We start from the raw sequence: 17,056 nt of genomic DNA, 5'->3' as shown, positions 1-17,056 counted from the left end.
TGGTGATGATGATGTTGATGGTGATGATGGTGCTGATGGTGGTGGTGATGATAATGATGGAGATGATGGTGATGATGATGATGTTGATGGTGATGATGGTGATGATGGTGGAAATGATGATGATGATGATGATGGTGATGATGATGGTGATGATGATGGTGATGATTATGATGATGATGGTGATGATGGTGATGATTGTGATGATGATGATGGTGATGATGGTGATGGTGATGATGATGGTGATGATGGTGATGATTGTGATGATGATGGTGATGATGGTGATGGTGATGATGATGATGACGGTGGTGATGATTATGATAATAATGATGTTGATGATGATGGCAATGATGATGATGGTAATCATGATGGTGATGATGACGGTGATGATGATGATGGTGCTGATGGTGATGATGATGGTGATGATAATGATGGAGATGATGATGATGATGTTGATGGTGATGATGGTGGTGGTGATGATGGTGATGATGATGATGATGATGATGATGGTGATGATTATGATGATGATGGTGATGATGATGGCGATGATGATGGTGTGATGATGGTGGTGATGATGATTATGATCATTATAATGATGATGGTGAGGAATGATGATGATGATGGTGATCGTGATGTTGATGCTGAAGCAGCTGCTGATGGTAATGGTGATGATGATAAAAATAATTTAATGATGATGATGATGATTTATGAGGATAAATATAATTAGGATGATGTTGACAGTAATAGTGATGATCACAATGATAATGATCATTGTGACGATATTCAGTCGTGATTATGCTATTTATGTTGGTGGTTCTTTTTGCTGGTGCTAAATGATTAATGACAATGGCTTTTATAATTTACAGTTTTTTGATAGGGACACTTGTCTTCCAAACGTGCTGTAAAAGCCAATTCGACAGACGGGCATTTATTCACTGTACCTTCAAATCAGATTGAAGATTGAATTCAAACCTGTTTCTCTGTCAGGCATTCAGCTTGGATAGCTTGCATGTTATTCAGCTGAAAGGCTCATCTTACATGCAGCTGGTAGTCAGGCTCGAGCCCCAGTCACACGGATGAAACCGGTACCAGACCGACCAAAGCCATAGCATCATATCCAATGACATACCATCGGTCGGTTTGGAGTCGGTGTGATCCTTGTGACTGGGGCACAAGGCTGACTGTAGCATAATATATCACGTTGTGAACTCACTGAATCAGAATGATAAATCTTACAGTACATGCATAATGCAATTCTAATGAATCTCAAATGAGAATAGTAATGATAGTGATATGATAGAGTAAATAAATATGTGACAAATCTCACAGTATAGTGTGATTCTGTTCATCGCGTGGGGGCGTTGGGGTTTTGTGGTTTTACGAGTCTCGTCTTTTAAATCTGAGAGATGTTTGTTCGATTCCCAACCACTTTGTGTTTTCGTTCAGCTAGAAATTTACCCACATTGTGCTGTACTCAACCCAGGTGAGGTTAATGAGTACCTGGTAGGAAGAAATTCCTAGTAGAGTATATTAACAGTACTATAAAAGGACAAGTCTACCCCAACAAAAAGTTGATTTGAATAAAAAGAGAAAAATCCAACAAACATAACACTGAAATTTCATCAAAATCGGATGTATAATAAGAAAGTTATGATATTTTGAACTTTGGCTTAATTTCACAAAACATTTATATGCACGTCCTGGTCGGTATGCAAATGAGGAGACTGATGACGTCATCCACTCACTATTTCTTTTGTATTTTATTATGTGAAATATGAAACATTCTAATTTTCTCTATATTGTCAAGGGAAACGATGATTAATTCCTCCCTGAACATGTGGAATTAGCATTGTTTAATACAATATGTTTCAGTCAAGGTCGTTCTTTATTGTCAAATATGTAAAAAATGAAATATTGTATAATTCAAACAATAAAAAACAAAAGAAATAGTGAGTGATGGACATCATCGACTGACCCATTTGCATGTCACCGAGTTGTGCATATCACTGTTTTGTGAAAAATAAGCAAAACTTCAAAATGCCATAACTTTTTTTATTTTACATCCGATTTTGATGAAATTTTCAGCATTATGTTTGTTCGATCTTTTTTTAAAATCTTTTACAAATCAACATTTTACTGGGGTGAACTTAACCTTTAAATGGTCCATATTAATAAGAACTCAATAGTATAAAAATTTGAGAATATGTTAGATTAACAGGAATACTTGAATATAAAAAGAACTTCAATTAATCCCTCATTTAATACCATAAACCCCTTCATTGCATTTTTCATGTTTTTATTAGTATTCCTGATAAATATTGAAATATTTCATATTGCCAACCATGATGACAATCACCATCAACATACAAGTAAATTATGGTTATGAGTCGTTCAGATGATTGGCCAAACATAGACACGAATATAGGGGAAGACGGGGTAAGTTGAGCATAGGGGCAAGTTGAGCCACCAGCCCCAGGCCAATAATGAATGAGTCAGACATTGTGGTGGTGTCATGTATTGATGACCCATAGCATAACCCCTAACCCCACCATATTGTTTTCAACTTTGAAACAAAAAGTAGTTTTTTAGAGGGAAAAATATGAATTTCAGCCAAAAAAGTAAAAAAGAGTGTGAAATAGATAAGTGCTTTATAAACACACACGTCTTTAAATATAATAAAGACATGATAACAACATTATTAGTCCAGGTATGGATCTTCATTCTTGTCATAGTCTTTTATATGATGGATGCATAATAAATGTGTGGATACAAAATTATCGCACTAGAGTGCGGACTGGGGTAAGTTGAGCCAAACAGCATGGGGCAAGTTGAGCCATGGTAATTCCTATGGTAATGTATCCTAAAAAACAAACAAACCATAAAAATCGATTGAAATGCTGGCTGAAAGGAGCAAATTTACATGACTGCTCTTTTCCTTTTAAAGGATGCTAGTATATATAGAGAATTAGCAAGTGAAAAGACTTTAAACAAAAAAATGACATGCTGGTTCTCCCCTCATACATTTTGTACATAGTTTTTGTGGCTCAACTTACCCCAGAAGGTGGCTCAAACTTACCCCATATATGGGGCAAGTTGAGCCATTTGACATCGTTTTTTTCAAAGGTCACAATGACTTTCAGTGTTGGGATAGAAAGTTATATATAGGTGGAAAATATTTCAGAAGAATTAAATTTCAAAGCAAGGTACTTATTTCGACAAGATTATTAATCATATCAATTCTAACATGCAAAAAGCAAAAACTGTCACAACTTACCCCGCCTTCCCCTACTGTGTTTATCAGTATTATTATTTTTGTTTGCTTCAGATGACTGGTGTAACAAAGGAAAAATGTCTGTCACTCATACAACGCTATGAAGTTTCTGAAGAGGGTCGTCAAAAGGGATACCTCGGCATTGACGGTATTTATCTTCTGTTTTGTCTTCTATTTCAAATTCAAAACTATGAATCCCACCCTACTAAAGTGTTGAACTCAAACTCAAGGGCCCGTATTCTGAAGTCGGGTTTAACTTAAACTCAGGTTTAAAGTTGTGGTTTAAGTATGGATAGCCAATTGTTACATAAATCACTAACAGTAGAGATATCATACTTCAGCTCATTCGGCTCTCAAATCATTCATAATTGTGTATGAAGTATAAATAGATAATTGTCTTCACCATCGATGAATCAGGAAAGAGCACAGTAAATATAAGAAACATACAACTTAATTTAAAAAAATTGATACTTTTGGCTAGAACATTCTCAAAATTTCCAGATGATTTTCCTTTTCTTCTTCTTAATACTGAAACACTATTTGAAGGGTTAACAAATTTCAATCTTTATTTCCACTGGCCCGTATTCTAAAGTCGGGTCTAACTTAAACTCGGGTTTAAAGTTGTGGTTTAAGTATGGGAAGCCAAAAGTATCAAATTTTTGTATTAAGTTGTACGTTTCTTATGTTTACTGTGCTCTTTCCTGATTCATCGATGGTGAAGACAATAATCTATTTATACTTCATACACAATTATGAATGATTTGAGAGCCGAATGAGCTGAAATATGCTATCTCTACCATTAGTGATTTATGTAACAATTGGCTGTCCATACTTAAACCACAACTTTAAACCTGAGTCTAAGTTAAACCCAACTTTCAGAATATGGGCCAAAAAGTTTAATGATAAATTAAATTTTTGCCATTCATCAGATATGTGTTAGTGTGTAATGAAGATTCGTATTTGATCCTAGTAAAGGATTTATACCGTATTTGCCGGCGTAAAGGCCGCGGCGGCGTATAAGCCGCACCCCCGATTTTGCGAATCATCTTTGAAAAAAAAATGCATGACAGAATTCACGTCGAAGTCAGACAAAAAATTTGGTTGGAAAATTGTTCAAGAATTGCCGCGGAATGGGAAAAATAAACATGCATGCTTTAATTCTTCTAACTTACTATTTCGTCTTTCCCGGAAGGCGACGCAAGGAAAATAATCCACCATCGGCGTGAAGAAGCGGCCGAGGTAATCAAGCGCTGCGGAGGTAAACAAGCGTGGCGGAGATAAACAAGCGCTGCGAATATATTTTATTTCTTTCAATTAATGTCTTCTTTTCTTACAAATAAAGTTGAATAAATACACAAGCACGGGCGGTGTTTCAATGTTTTATTATTGAAGTCGGCGATGTCATATGAGAGAAATAAAGACTGAGAGAGCGATAAAGACCAAGTGAAATAAAAATGAACACTGATTCTTTCTTGGAGATTTGTGGTCTTGAAAAAGACCGTTATTAATTCACGCACAAAGCAATTTCAAATGACTTACCTTGTCTTGTTCCCTCGATCTCTTCCTGATCTTATGAGCGGGAAAATATTGAAGGCGGCATGATTTTTTTTAATACTTACGCTATTTTTCCACCTGCAATAGAATAGTAAATTGCATGCAAACATCGTGTATCACTGTGTCATCATTATTATCGCACGCAAATCGTGCATCATAATTTACTATTGTCAACATAAACATGCTCTACCATCATAACCCTCGTCGTCATAACCCATAGTACCTAACAAGTTAAAATCTAAATCACTCATCTCAATGTTGTAACTTTAATTATCATTTTCAAATAGCAATTCATTGACACATTGGCGGCGGCAGCCAACAAAATTAGGAGGGGTCCACATGAAATTTTGTGATGGACACAGGTAAAAAATTGGACAAGGAAAAAAAAAAATGGTCATCAACCTAATTTTTTTTTTTTGGGGGGGGGACGAAACACATTTTAGGGGGGTCCACATGAATTTAGGGGGGGAGGCAGGAAAAAAATTGACAAGCTAAAAAAAAGGTTATCAGCAAACATTTTAGGGGGATCTGTCCCCATCCCCCCCCCCCCCCGCTCCCACCGCCTATGCATTGACACGATCGTACTTATATCATTATTGTTACCATTACCATCACATAATTTATCCCAAATAATTTTATTCACAACCAACCAGCCTATATGTATTTAATAAATCATCACCACGACCGCCATTTCCCACAGCACACATCGCAAGGTAGGTTTTTATTATCATTTATTGGCTGATGAGACTTGGAGATGCAAAACAAAGGAGAAGATCAAGAGGTAAATATTTTCATTTTATTTTCCATTACGATCGATGATGATGTAAAAATAAATTTAAAAAAATGTAGAGCGAGGTGCTGCTAATCTTCCTGGCTCCTGCAAGGAAGATAGAAATGAAAACATGTTAAATCAATGTTCCACATAATTTCATAAATATAGTGATGACATTCATTACTATTACATAGCTGTTTGTCGACAAAAGTACCAGTACCGGTACATGTCTTGTTAGCTTTAGCGCGCGTGAAATAATTGCTGCGAACAAGCTGCCTGCCGTTGGCAATTACCCCGGTGCAGTACTACGGTACGGTGCGCGAGCGGTAGCCATTGCAAACGTATTACATGCCATTGCCGGCCCCAGAGTGGTAGGCACTTAAGAACCAAGTTTGAAAGGACACTCGTAAAATTACGTCACTCTCTCCGATGAATATTCATGACGTAATTTTACAAGTGTCCTTTCAATCTTGGTTCTTAAGTGCCTACCCCCAGAGTCAGATCGCTGGCGCGGTCTCTGAGCTCTGCTGCGTTTATGGAAACAAATTTAGACCTAAAAAAAATTCAATTTGAAAAGTAAGTTATCATGTACCGGTACTGAAAATGTTTTAGATAAGAATTACTATTTCATCCTATAAACGCGCTGTTTTAACTACCATTACAATGGAAGCGTCACTGTAGTCCCATACGTACGCATACGTGCTGTTTTGACCACGTATTCAGCGTCCGCGGGACACGGCTTTTGACTATCGTCACGTATAGGCGGCACCCCGACTTTGCTTCATTTTCTCATCAAAAAATAGTGCGGCCTATACGCCGGCAAATATGGTAATAGAAATGTACAGATCTGGTGTAAAGATAAATTAATAGTTTCTAGAATGCAAGAAATCTTCACATTCTGCTTCGTGAAAATTGGTCTCCAGATTTTCTTACACTTATGATTGCAGTTTTTATACCTCTTCCATTTATCAAGTTGAGGGATGTTTCGCAAAGATTGATGTCTGACTAAATATAGCATTGGTGAATCAACACTGCGTGATCCGTACAGTCACACTGAGTTTCATAATCCTTGAAGCATGACTTACAGTCAGATTTTACTCTATGTGAACGTTGCTCAGATCAGTTACAGTAGAATGCAATGATGTTTATCTTTTTTAAGGTCATTTTATTACAGCCATCTATATTTTAGTAGAATGTGTATAAAACCCATGGTTAAGTTTTTGTTCAGGAGTTTTGCTGATATCTTTAATACCCCTTTCATAAACCCAATTATGCGGCTAATAGCAGCATAATTTGGTCGTAAAATCGGAGGACCAGAGTTATCCGCATTATTTTGATGCTGCTATTATCCGCATAATAGCAGCATCGGGACCAGATTTTGACTTCATGAATGCATTTCCAAATAATGTGGATAATTGCCATGGTGCGGTCACAAGTTCACCCTTTTCCAACACCACCGCATCGGAGGGGGCGTGTCTAGGTGTCATGACGATTATCCGCCTTTTTCAGGACGGGCGCTCGTGAAAATAGTGCGGATTATTTTCGGAGTTTGTGAACGCAATTTTTATTGAATTATCCGCATTACTCTTAGGTGGCTAATTGGAGGATGGGTTTATGAAAAGGGTATAAATCACAATGTTTTTTTATTTCTTCAGATTTTTTTGAAGCACTATGTGATTTATTGATGATTTTAGTTTTATCATCAGAATGTTATATATTGTTTTTTGTAGGTTTTACTAGCCAAATATCTGATTCTTTCTTCGGGTTTCGGTTTCCTTAAATGCCTCACAGCTTTTAGCAGGTGCGGGGGGCATTGCCACCTATTTGTCCTTATATCATATATTGTTTTTTAATGTGCAAATAGACATTATCATCATATTTATATTGTGTTTTTTTTAAGGTTTCACAAGCTATCTATTATCATCAGAATGTGATATCTTTGACAATCTTCAACGGAAAGTTTGTCAGGATATGACCCAACCGTTATCTCACTACTTCATTGCTGCTTCTCATAATACGTGAGTATTTAGAGGGCAATCACACCTAGGTGGTGTTTCATAAAGCTGTTTGTAAAGTTACGCACAACTTTTCGCACGACTGAAACCTGTTCTAAGGTGCTATATCAGTAACATAGGGATATTACCTAGCACAGGAAAGGGTCACCAGTCGTGCGTAAAGTCATTCGTAACTTACGAACAGCTTTGTGAAACGGGTCCCTGTTATTACCCAAGGGGGGGGCTGGGGGGACTCGAATTACATGATACCTATGTGACGTGCCAAATTCGGGGTCAGTGGCTCTGGAACTAAATCTTGGTCTTAAAAGCGCAAAGTTCGGGTTATGGCTTGCAAAGAAGAGGGGGAGGGGATTTTTACAACTCATAAGGTTGCCAAAGCAGAGATCCATATTTTTTGAAAAGGTTTTGCGTATAGTTTTAGACCGAATTCGCGACATTCAGAGACATGGTGCCAACGGTACCAAAAATAAACAAAAATAAATAAATGTGAATGAAGAGTAATGCCTGTATAAAAAAATTAGATTATGATGTGGATGAAGATGAATGTGTGGATAAGATTAAAGGTCAAGTCCCTGTGCAAAATTGTTGATTTGAATCAATAGAGAAAAATCAGACAAGCACAATGCTGAAAATTTCATCAAAATCGGATGTAAAATAAGAAAGTTATGACATTTCAAAGTTTCGCTTATTTTTAAAAAAATATGAACGAGCCAAATGAGAGAGTCGATGATGTCACTCGCTCACTTTTTCTTTTGTTTTTTATTGTTCGAATTATACAATATTTCAATTTTTACGAATTTGATGATTAGGACCTCCTTGCCTGAAGCACAAAATGTTAAAATAATGAAATTCCATCTGTTCAGGGAGAAATGAAACTTCATTTCACATGACAAGAAAATCAAAATATTTCATATTTCATATAATAAAATACAAAAGAAATAGTGAGTGAGTAATGTCATCAGTTCCTCATTTGCATATCTACCGAGATGTGCATATAACTTTTTTGTGAAATGAAGGGAAACTTGAAAATGCCATGATAACTTTCTTATTTTACATCCGATTTTGATGAAATTTTCAATGTGATGCTCGTTGAATTTTTCTCTTCATTCAAATCAAGTTTCTGTTGGGGTGGACTTGTCCTTTAATGTTTGGATAAATATTAATGTATGTTGTGTGAAAAGCTTTGCATTTGTTCAGTAATTATGTTTCCGTCAATATGATTTCTTTTTCTTTCCTGTAATACATGCATGTACGCATATAGTAAGTCGACTATAATTTCTTCATTTCCAAGGGGGATCCACAATTTTACAAGCTTTGCTTTTTAGTGGATCCCCCTCATTTCCATTTATGCTCTATATTATACTGTTGTTGTTTTTTACAAAGTAAGAATGCCCTTCTGTAAAATTGTATTTGATTTGTGTTGTTTTATATTACTTTGTATTATTGTTTGAATGGAAATGAAAAATAAAAGAATTGAATTGAAGAATATGATTGTAATGTTTTTTTGTAGGTATCTAACTGAGGACCAACTTAAGGGGCCATCCAGTGTAGCAGCCTATGTGTCAGCATTACAGAAAGGATGCAGATGGGTGGAATGTAAGTTTTAACCTTGAGTCATGTCAGAATTTTTTTGTTCTGGAATCCGCCGGTGTTGCGCCGGCCGGAATCTCGCGTCCCGATGAATGAATTCATCAGAGCTGCCAAGTAGTACGGATTTTCCATATTAAGTACTGACAAAGAGAAGAAAACTGATGGTTTCATGCAAAGTACTGATTTCTCAAGTTTCAGTTTTATGTGTTGTCCTATGGTATTTCTCGGAAAATACTGATTTCCTCGCCAAAATACTGATTTTCAGCTTTAAAAATACTGAAATGTTCTTTTTCAGGTTGGCAGCTCCGATTCATGAACGGGGAAGCACAAAGAAATCACTATTCAAAATTTGTTTCACTTTTAAACAAACATTCTTTAAAAAAATCCCCAGAAAAATATGATGAGAAGACGAGAAAAAACGTGCCGATGATTACATGGCCATCTTGTTCTCTTTGTTAGCTACAAGAAGCATGTAGAGTTTGCCGCTCTCTTTACGTGTCTCTTAGCTTAGCTACTAACAAGGAGAACAAGGTGACCACGTAAACATTGGCAAGTTTTTTCCCCATCTTATCAAATTTTTCTTGGTGGTCACCTAAAATGTAACAAAAAACCTTGGTTATGATTGGTGAGACTGAATAAAATATGATTATATTAAGATATTCTGAAGAAGAAAATGGTTAATTATTTGTTATTACATTGCTTTATCGGAATACCGGAACAGGAAAACCGGAACCGGCACACATCAGATGGATTCCGGTAGTCCATCCGTCTGTTCCGACCCAGGCAAAGTTTGTATTAGACCTGAGTCATTGTGTCTTTTTTTTCAGATATCTAAGGGTGTGTTTATGCTTCCATTGCGAGGACAGAATCAGCGATTTCAAACGTCGATTCAAAACGCCGATCGTAAACGTGGTTCTGGGAGTGCTGTTTATGCTTAACTTTTCAGAGCAAATCATGGTCTCCAGCTGGCTTCGCATCGTAAAGCGAGGTCAAATTGGGCACGCCTTTTTTCGAAAGTTTTTTTTCCGATTGTTGTTATTACGTGGAGATAACATGGAGCTATACGACTGTATTTGCCCGCGGATTTTCATCTCGCCGGAAGCATGTACCAAATGACGTCATTTAAACACGTTTACGATCGTGGTTCTGTTTATACTTCCCCAGAAAGCCTGATTCTGGTCAAACAACGTTTACAAACGCACCTTTTTGTGAGTTTACGATCGGCATTTTGAAACAGCGTTTAAATGAAAGTAAGCATGGACGCAACCGTGTTTTGGACTAATCACGTTTGGAAACGCTGATTCTGACCTGAAAAGTGGAAGCATAAACACGGCCTTAATCACTTTTGTGTGAACAGATGGTAAGGGGGAAAAACATTTTTCAAAGGTTGCTGAAAATTTTATTAAGATTTATATTTTTATATGCATAAAATATCTATCCATTATCCATATTATTTTGATACTTCCAAGGAATGACGAATACCCCATTATTTCTTTGTTCTGAACGATTGATTTTCAAAACAAAAGTTCAGTTGATGGTAAGGAACGTTCAAGCTTTTGATGGAGGTAGTTATCAGTGGTCGTAGTATGCATCGCTTAGAAACATTGTATAAAGTGCTTTGAATACAAATTTTGCAAATTAAAATTCATTGAATGCTCAAGCACAAGATAAGGGTCATCTTGCCAAATTCAGGGTAATAAGATGTAGTATTTAAAGCAATACGTAAAATGTTGCATATCATTATTTTACAATATATTTTTGGTGGTGGGGCACTTAGAAACATTGTATTACAGGCTTTATAACTGTTGCAAATTAAAATTGATTAAATGCCGAAGCACTAGATGAGGGTCGTCATGCCAAATTCAGGGTAATAAGATGTAGTACTTATAAGCAATACGTAAAATGTTGCATATTATCATTTTACGACATTTTTTTGGTGGTGAGGCACTTAGAAACATTGTATTACACGCTTTACAACTGTTGCAAATTAAAATTAATTAAATGCCGAAGCACTAGATGAGGGTCATCTTGCCAAATTCAGGGTAATAAGATGTAGTACCTTTATAAGCAATACTTAAACTGTTGCATATTATTTTACGATATTTTTCTTTGTGTTCTTTATTCCAGTGGACGTATGGGATGGGGGCAACAATGAACCTATCATCTACCACGGCCATACACTCACATCTAAAATACTCTTCAAAGCAGCTATTGAAGCGATTAATCAACATGCGTTTGAAACGTCAGAGTGAGTATTCTGTCTAGTTTGGTCTACTTCTGAGACATCGATGAAATCCATTTGGTATCATGTCCGCCACCTTTTTGTGAGCTTCGAGATCACGAACACCGACACCAAGGCCGAAATTGAAATCACAATTTTGCCCCAACCCGGGGGTTTGGCGTTGGGGAATGGGCAAATTACACGTAGATCGTCAACACCAGTTGTATGATGGTGGGCCCCAAGTCTGCCGCATCTAACAATTTGAGTTAAGATTTAACATGAATTTCTTCTTATTTCACAAAATCTTTTGGTTAATTATGTTCCTTATATTATTAAGATTAAGTGTACGAAATTTGTCATTAAAACATGAAAAATATATAGGATTTTCTTGATAAAACCTCAGGCAGTCATTTTCAGATTAAAAAAAGGTACCCCATGTCTGCGCACTCATTCACTTTGCACACGATTCGGGGATTTTGATGACAAAGGCTGCATTTTTAGGCCGTCACATGAAATGCCCAGAATTCATTATTTTTTCACCATTTTGAGTCAAATTTTTTTATGAATACCTGTCTATGTATTGCATGTGTAAAGTTTGTGCTCGTTGCGTATCTTCTTTTACTAGAGTCGCGCAGATACGCGAGTGAGCAGACTTAGGAGACCGCGCAGACATGGGGGAACTGACCGTAATGCTTGCTTGTATGTTTGTGACAATCAACAGACTTCAGCTGCGGAAGCATGTTCTGTTGATTGTTGCACACATACATGTGACAGTAATGCACGCTGCAAACACGATAAAACAGACTGCTGGGGGTGTTTCACAAAGAATGACTTAGAGTCGCACTTAAATACAGAGTTGCGTACGGTATGAAAGGCCTGATCACATTGGTCAGATCGTGTCATGAGGATGCGCACTACTCTGTATCTATCAATACGATCGCGCGTTGCACATCATGTACGCATCGGCATTTAAGTGCGACTTAAGTCATACTTAAATCTTTGTGAAACACCCCCAGGTGTTATTGGTGAGCATGCAACAGATAATATCATATGGATCCAGAATCGATGCCTTTATGATTTCTATCAACTACAAAAAAAATTTGAATACAAAATAGCAGAGAAAAAGAAATAAATTGGGTATTCACTGTAGAAAATGGTCCTTTTCATTTGAAACTACGAGGCCTCAGACTCAGTCCTGATTCTTTCTGTACCAGACATGTTTTTATCAGTTAGTGTGCTTCTATCTACACAATTTACTCTTAAATGTGTGTGTTTTTAAGTATTGTCAGTTTATTATTCACTAGTGGATAAGTTTTTTTTCTTGTTATATCATTTATGTAGGCAGTTCTGTATACGTGTTGTGTTCTTATATTAACTTGTAAATATGTTTATAAATAAAAAAAGAAAATTATGGACCCAGAATCGCATGATGAACGGATAAAATATTGCACGGATGATGATGTCATTGTAAAATGGACTGAATGATCAATATCAAACAACTAATCAAATGACAAGGACCATTCTAGATGTCATATTTACATAGAACAATGGTCTATCGTATCAATTTCCTGTCTGGCTGCATTGTCAGCATATACATGTGGAAGAGCCGTGGTGTAGTGGTTCTGACTCTCGCCTTGTAATCAGAGGGTTTTGTGTTCGAATCCCGCTGCGGTCTAGAGTCCTTTGGCAAGGCGTTAATTCACACTTTGCCACTCTCGACCCAGGTGCTAAATGGGTACCCGGTATTATGCGAAAGATATTGTATGTTTGATTTTGCCAGTGCCATAATGAGGCTGCAATGAATGCAAGGAATGTTCCCCCAGGGAGTGGAAATTGTGCACTTTTCGTGCTTGATTGAAATGAATCCAATGACCGGGGTAATAATATGCTGTAACGCGCTTTGAGCCATTCTGGGAAAAGCGCTTTATAAAAATTGGCTTTTATTATTATTACATGTAGCTGGTTTTATCTTGAACCATCTCTTGTGGGGGCATCAAGGTCTAGTGGTTAGGACTCGTCTTTCAATCTGAGGGACGTGGGTTCGATTCCTAGTCATGGCGTGTTTTCCTTCAGCAAGAAAGTTACCCACATTGCGCTGCGCTCAACCCAGGTGAGGTGAATGGGTATCCGTTAGAAGGGCCTGCTGGGAGAACAGTTATCAAACTGAACTGGCTACCCTGTATGAATATACCATTATCATTGATATGATCTTTTACTAGGTATCCAGTGATTGTATCGATTGAGAACCATTGTAGCGTTGATCAACAGAGAGTAATGGCCCACTATATCAAGTCTGTGTTTGGTGACAAGCTTCATAGTGAGACGATAGATGAAGACCTTTCATACCTCCCTTCACCTCATCAACTGAAAGGCAAGATTCTCATCAAGGTTAGTATAATAATAATAATAGATAATAATGGTGATGATGATGATAATTAGGCTTTGGGGTGAACATCGATTGATCGAGTTGTTTGAATGGCTTGCCGCCGATCGCTATTCAATTAGCAAAATCTTTACTGTTCGAATGTTCGGTAGATCCCAATTAGACACGTGGGATAACTAGAATACTCAAGTAATAGTAACAAAAGGCCAAGATGACAAAGATAATTGTTTTTACATACTTGATACAGATTTAAAAACAATGTTATCGAGGTAATTTGTCAAAAATGAACAATGATTGTATCATATTCACAGTTAAAAACCAACTTGAAAGAGCTCCGAAAATATTAATCCCTCCCATACCAGCCTTTTCCTTGATACACAATGCATGTTGTCTGCATGCTGAAAAGTTAAAACAGAAAGTACACACACCAAAAGCTCACTTGAGCTGATACATGATTGGATCTTTCTGGCGGCCAATGAAGCTTTATGGGAGACAAAGCTAAAGGAGAAGCCATATGGTTCTACTGATCTGTACACTATTCAATTCAACCCATGTGCTTCTCATATTAAGAAACAACTTCAGAAACAAATTGTCCCCCCCAATCTCTGTGGGTGTGTGTGAGAGAGAGAAAGCAGTTAGCCCCCCCCCCACACCAACTTTCCCATAACTTTCCAACACACACAGTCACTAACATACCAGGGGCCTGTTTCATAAAAACTTTGCCATTATGGCAACTACCATGATGGCAACCTTGATTATGATTAGCTGCTGAGCCCTGTTACCATGGTAGTTGCCATAATGGCAAAGTTACAACAGTTGCAAGTCCTTTATGAAACGGGCCCCTGATGTTTTAGACTAGTCTCCCAAAATAGACCCGTTATAGGTTCAAATGATAAAAGTTTTGTAATTTTAATAATAATAATAAGCATTAATTTATATAGCGCAGCTTTTATATGGATATATTCAGGTGCGCTTGTTCAGAGCTCTTTTTACTTATGTCTACACAGCATATTTTCTTAACTAAAGAGATATGTTTTTAATTTTGATTTGAAGAGAGCCAAGGATGGAGAGCTTCTTATATCAATTGGCAGGCTATTCCATAGTCTGGGGGCAGCAGGTGCAAATGCACGATCACCAAGTGTAACTTTTGTTTTGTGAAATGCTATTTTAAATGAAGGTATTTTAAATGAAATAAATTTTGCAAAATATCTTTTGAAATACAGTGCGTAGCATCATGTACAATGCCACAATTGGGGAGGGGCATGGTGTTGGTAAGGGATGAATTTCACTATCAGCCAATCAAATTTAAGGATTTCAGTAGCTTTTAACTATAATTTTAGATTTGTTATATCTTTTTTGCAGGGTAAGAAGCTAGCTGAGGATATAGAAGGAGACGAAGGTGAAGTCACTGATGAAGATGAAGGATCGGATACAGACAGAGGAAAGAAGATTAAAAAGGTAATTATCAATCATTATTATATTGCAGGGCTTCCAAGCCTCCCAGAAAATTGATTTTTGAGAGAAAACTGCAGATTTTCATCATCTCCCTGACTGTTGCATTGATTTTGTTCATTGGATTGTGTAATTAAGAAAGATATCTCTTTGTGTAACTAATAAATAAATGAATGACCAAGTTTTAGATTATAAGGTTTAATATTAATAATCATAATCACATTATGTTTATGCAAAATCTCAAGAATTCATATTCTTTATATGAGGAATCATTTGTGTTGTTAACAAAAGGCAATTCTTGACATCAACAAATGGGATCAAGAAAACTGCATGCCGTAGTCTACGTTTGTTGGCATATTTAAGGCTAAACGTTCTGATGTGACAGTTTCTTTATATATAAATTTATGATTCCGTAGAATGCTAGACTTGACTCTTTTTATCACTCTGGTAAATGTATACATTCCTCTTTGTATTCTTAAAACTTTCTCTTTAAGTTTGTTTTATTTTGTGTAAATGTGTGTATTCCTCTTCTTCGTTTTGTCATTTTTCTCTTGTAAAGTTGTTTTATTTTGTGTTCATAGGCTCGATTTTTCTCATTCCGGAGGGATGACGACCCTGATCTCAAGGTCAAAAGGTTAAGGGATAAATTGACCTTGAAAGAAATAATGGCTTCTATAGCCAAGGTATAATGGTTTGATGTTTTTTTTAGCGCATCCTCTTTTTGCCATTTTTTCCTTTCATAAATTGACCTTGAAAGGAATATTTTCTTCTATAGCCAAGGTCTTACTGTTTGATGTTATCTTCTTTCTGCCATTTTGCTTCCATGACTTTACCTTGGAAAAAAATAATGGCTTCTTCAGCCGATCAGTTTGCTGTTATTTTGAGCGCATTCTCTGTCTACCATTTTTGCATTCATTTTGCGTTTTTGAACTAACACTTGTATTTTCATACATTTATTAGATGTTACAATTTCATTTCGAGCTGGCAGACTGGGACATAAAATCATTGGTTTGGGGAACATTTTCTATTGATTATATAAATCTATCTGCTGGGTATGAAAAAATGCGTTTGAAAATGTAGCGAGTGCAATCAGTTCAATTGCTCCATTAGAACATTTATTATTCAAGGTAAATGATATTGTGTTATGAAATTTTGATTAAAGTTCATCTAAATATGTTAAATAAGTTTAGACTGAGTGAATATTAGACGAAATGTCCGCATTGTGGAAAGAGGTTTATTTCTAACTCTGGGGCCCATTTCATAAAGGACTTCTGTTGTAACTTTGTCCTTATGGCAACTACCATGGTAACAGGGCTCAGCATCCAATCAAAATCAAGGTTACCATGGTAGTTGGCATAATGACAAAGTTACAACAGTTGTAACTCTTTATGAAAAAGGCCCCTGGTCTAAAGGTGTGCATAGCCATTACTTTAGAAATTTCAAACAGTAAAGATTAAAATTGACATCACATCAGGGCCCCGGGCCCGTTGCAGAAAGAGTTGCAATCAACTCTAAAAATCATGCGCAACTTGATTTTCAACCAATCAACAGTGCGCATTTGGGACTTGCGATTGATTTTTTGGCTTGCGTTTAAACGCAACTCTTTCTGCAACGGGCCCCCCGTCTTACAAACAGTTGCGATCGATCCGATCAACCACAACTATGGACGGCCAGTAACATCAACTTGTTCAAAATATGTTCTAGATATGATGTATATTTATGTTTTTCATTCTCTTGAAGATTCAGTGTGATTCTCGGTAGCTAAGGTGATTGAGATGGTTTCCTGTAGAAAAAATTACAA

The 17,056-nt window shown here is 36.7% G+C and overlaps 1 protein-coding gene across 2 annotated transcripts in view; it reads left to right on the top strand.

The window, feature by feature from the left end:
* Positions 1 to 17,056, top strand: part of LOC121417213 (inactive phospholipase C-like protein 2) — an 82,729-nt gene that overhangs the window by 41,835 nt on the left and 23,838 nt on the right. For both annotated transcript variants that reach the window (XM_041610834.1, XM_041610833.1), the window contains exons 8-13: positions 3,323 to 3,416; positions 7,495 to 7,612; positions 9,120 to 9,205; positions 11,327 to 11,447; positions 13,640 to 13,808; positions 15,166 to 15,261. In XM_041610834.1, coding sequence (XP_041466768.1) covers positions 3,323 to 3,416; positions 7,495 to 7,612; positions 9,120 to 9,205; positions 11,327 to 11,447; positions 13,640 to 13,808; positions 15,166 to 15,261 — 684 coding nt within the window. The remainder of the gene's footprint in view (positions 1 to 3,322; positions 3,417 to 7,494; positions 7,613 to 9,119; positions 9,206 to 11,326; positions 11,448 to 13,639; positions 13,809 to 15,165; positions 15,262 to 17,056) is intronic.

The sequence above is a fragment of the Lytechinus variegatus genome, chromosome 6, assembly GCF_018143015.1.
Source record: "Lytechinus variegatus isolate NC3 chromosome 6, Lvar_3.0, whole genome shotgun sequence".
NCBI lineage: Eukaryota > Metazoa > Echinodermata > Echinoidea > Temnopleuroida > Toxopneustidae > Lytechinus > Lytechinus variegatus.
The sequence above is the reverse complement of the archived record's forward strand: the minus strand, read 5'-3'. Positions and strand labels throughout refer to the sequence as shown.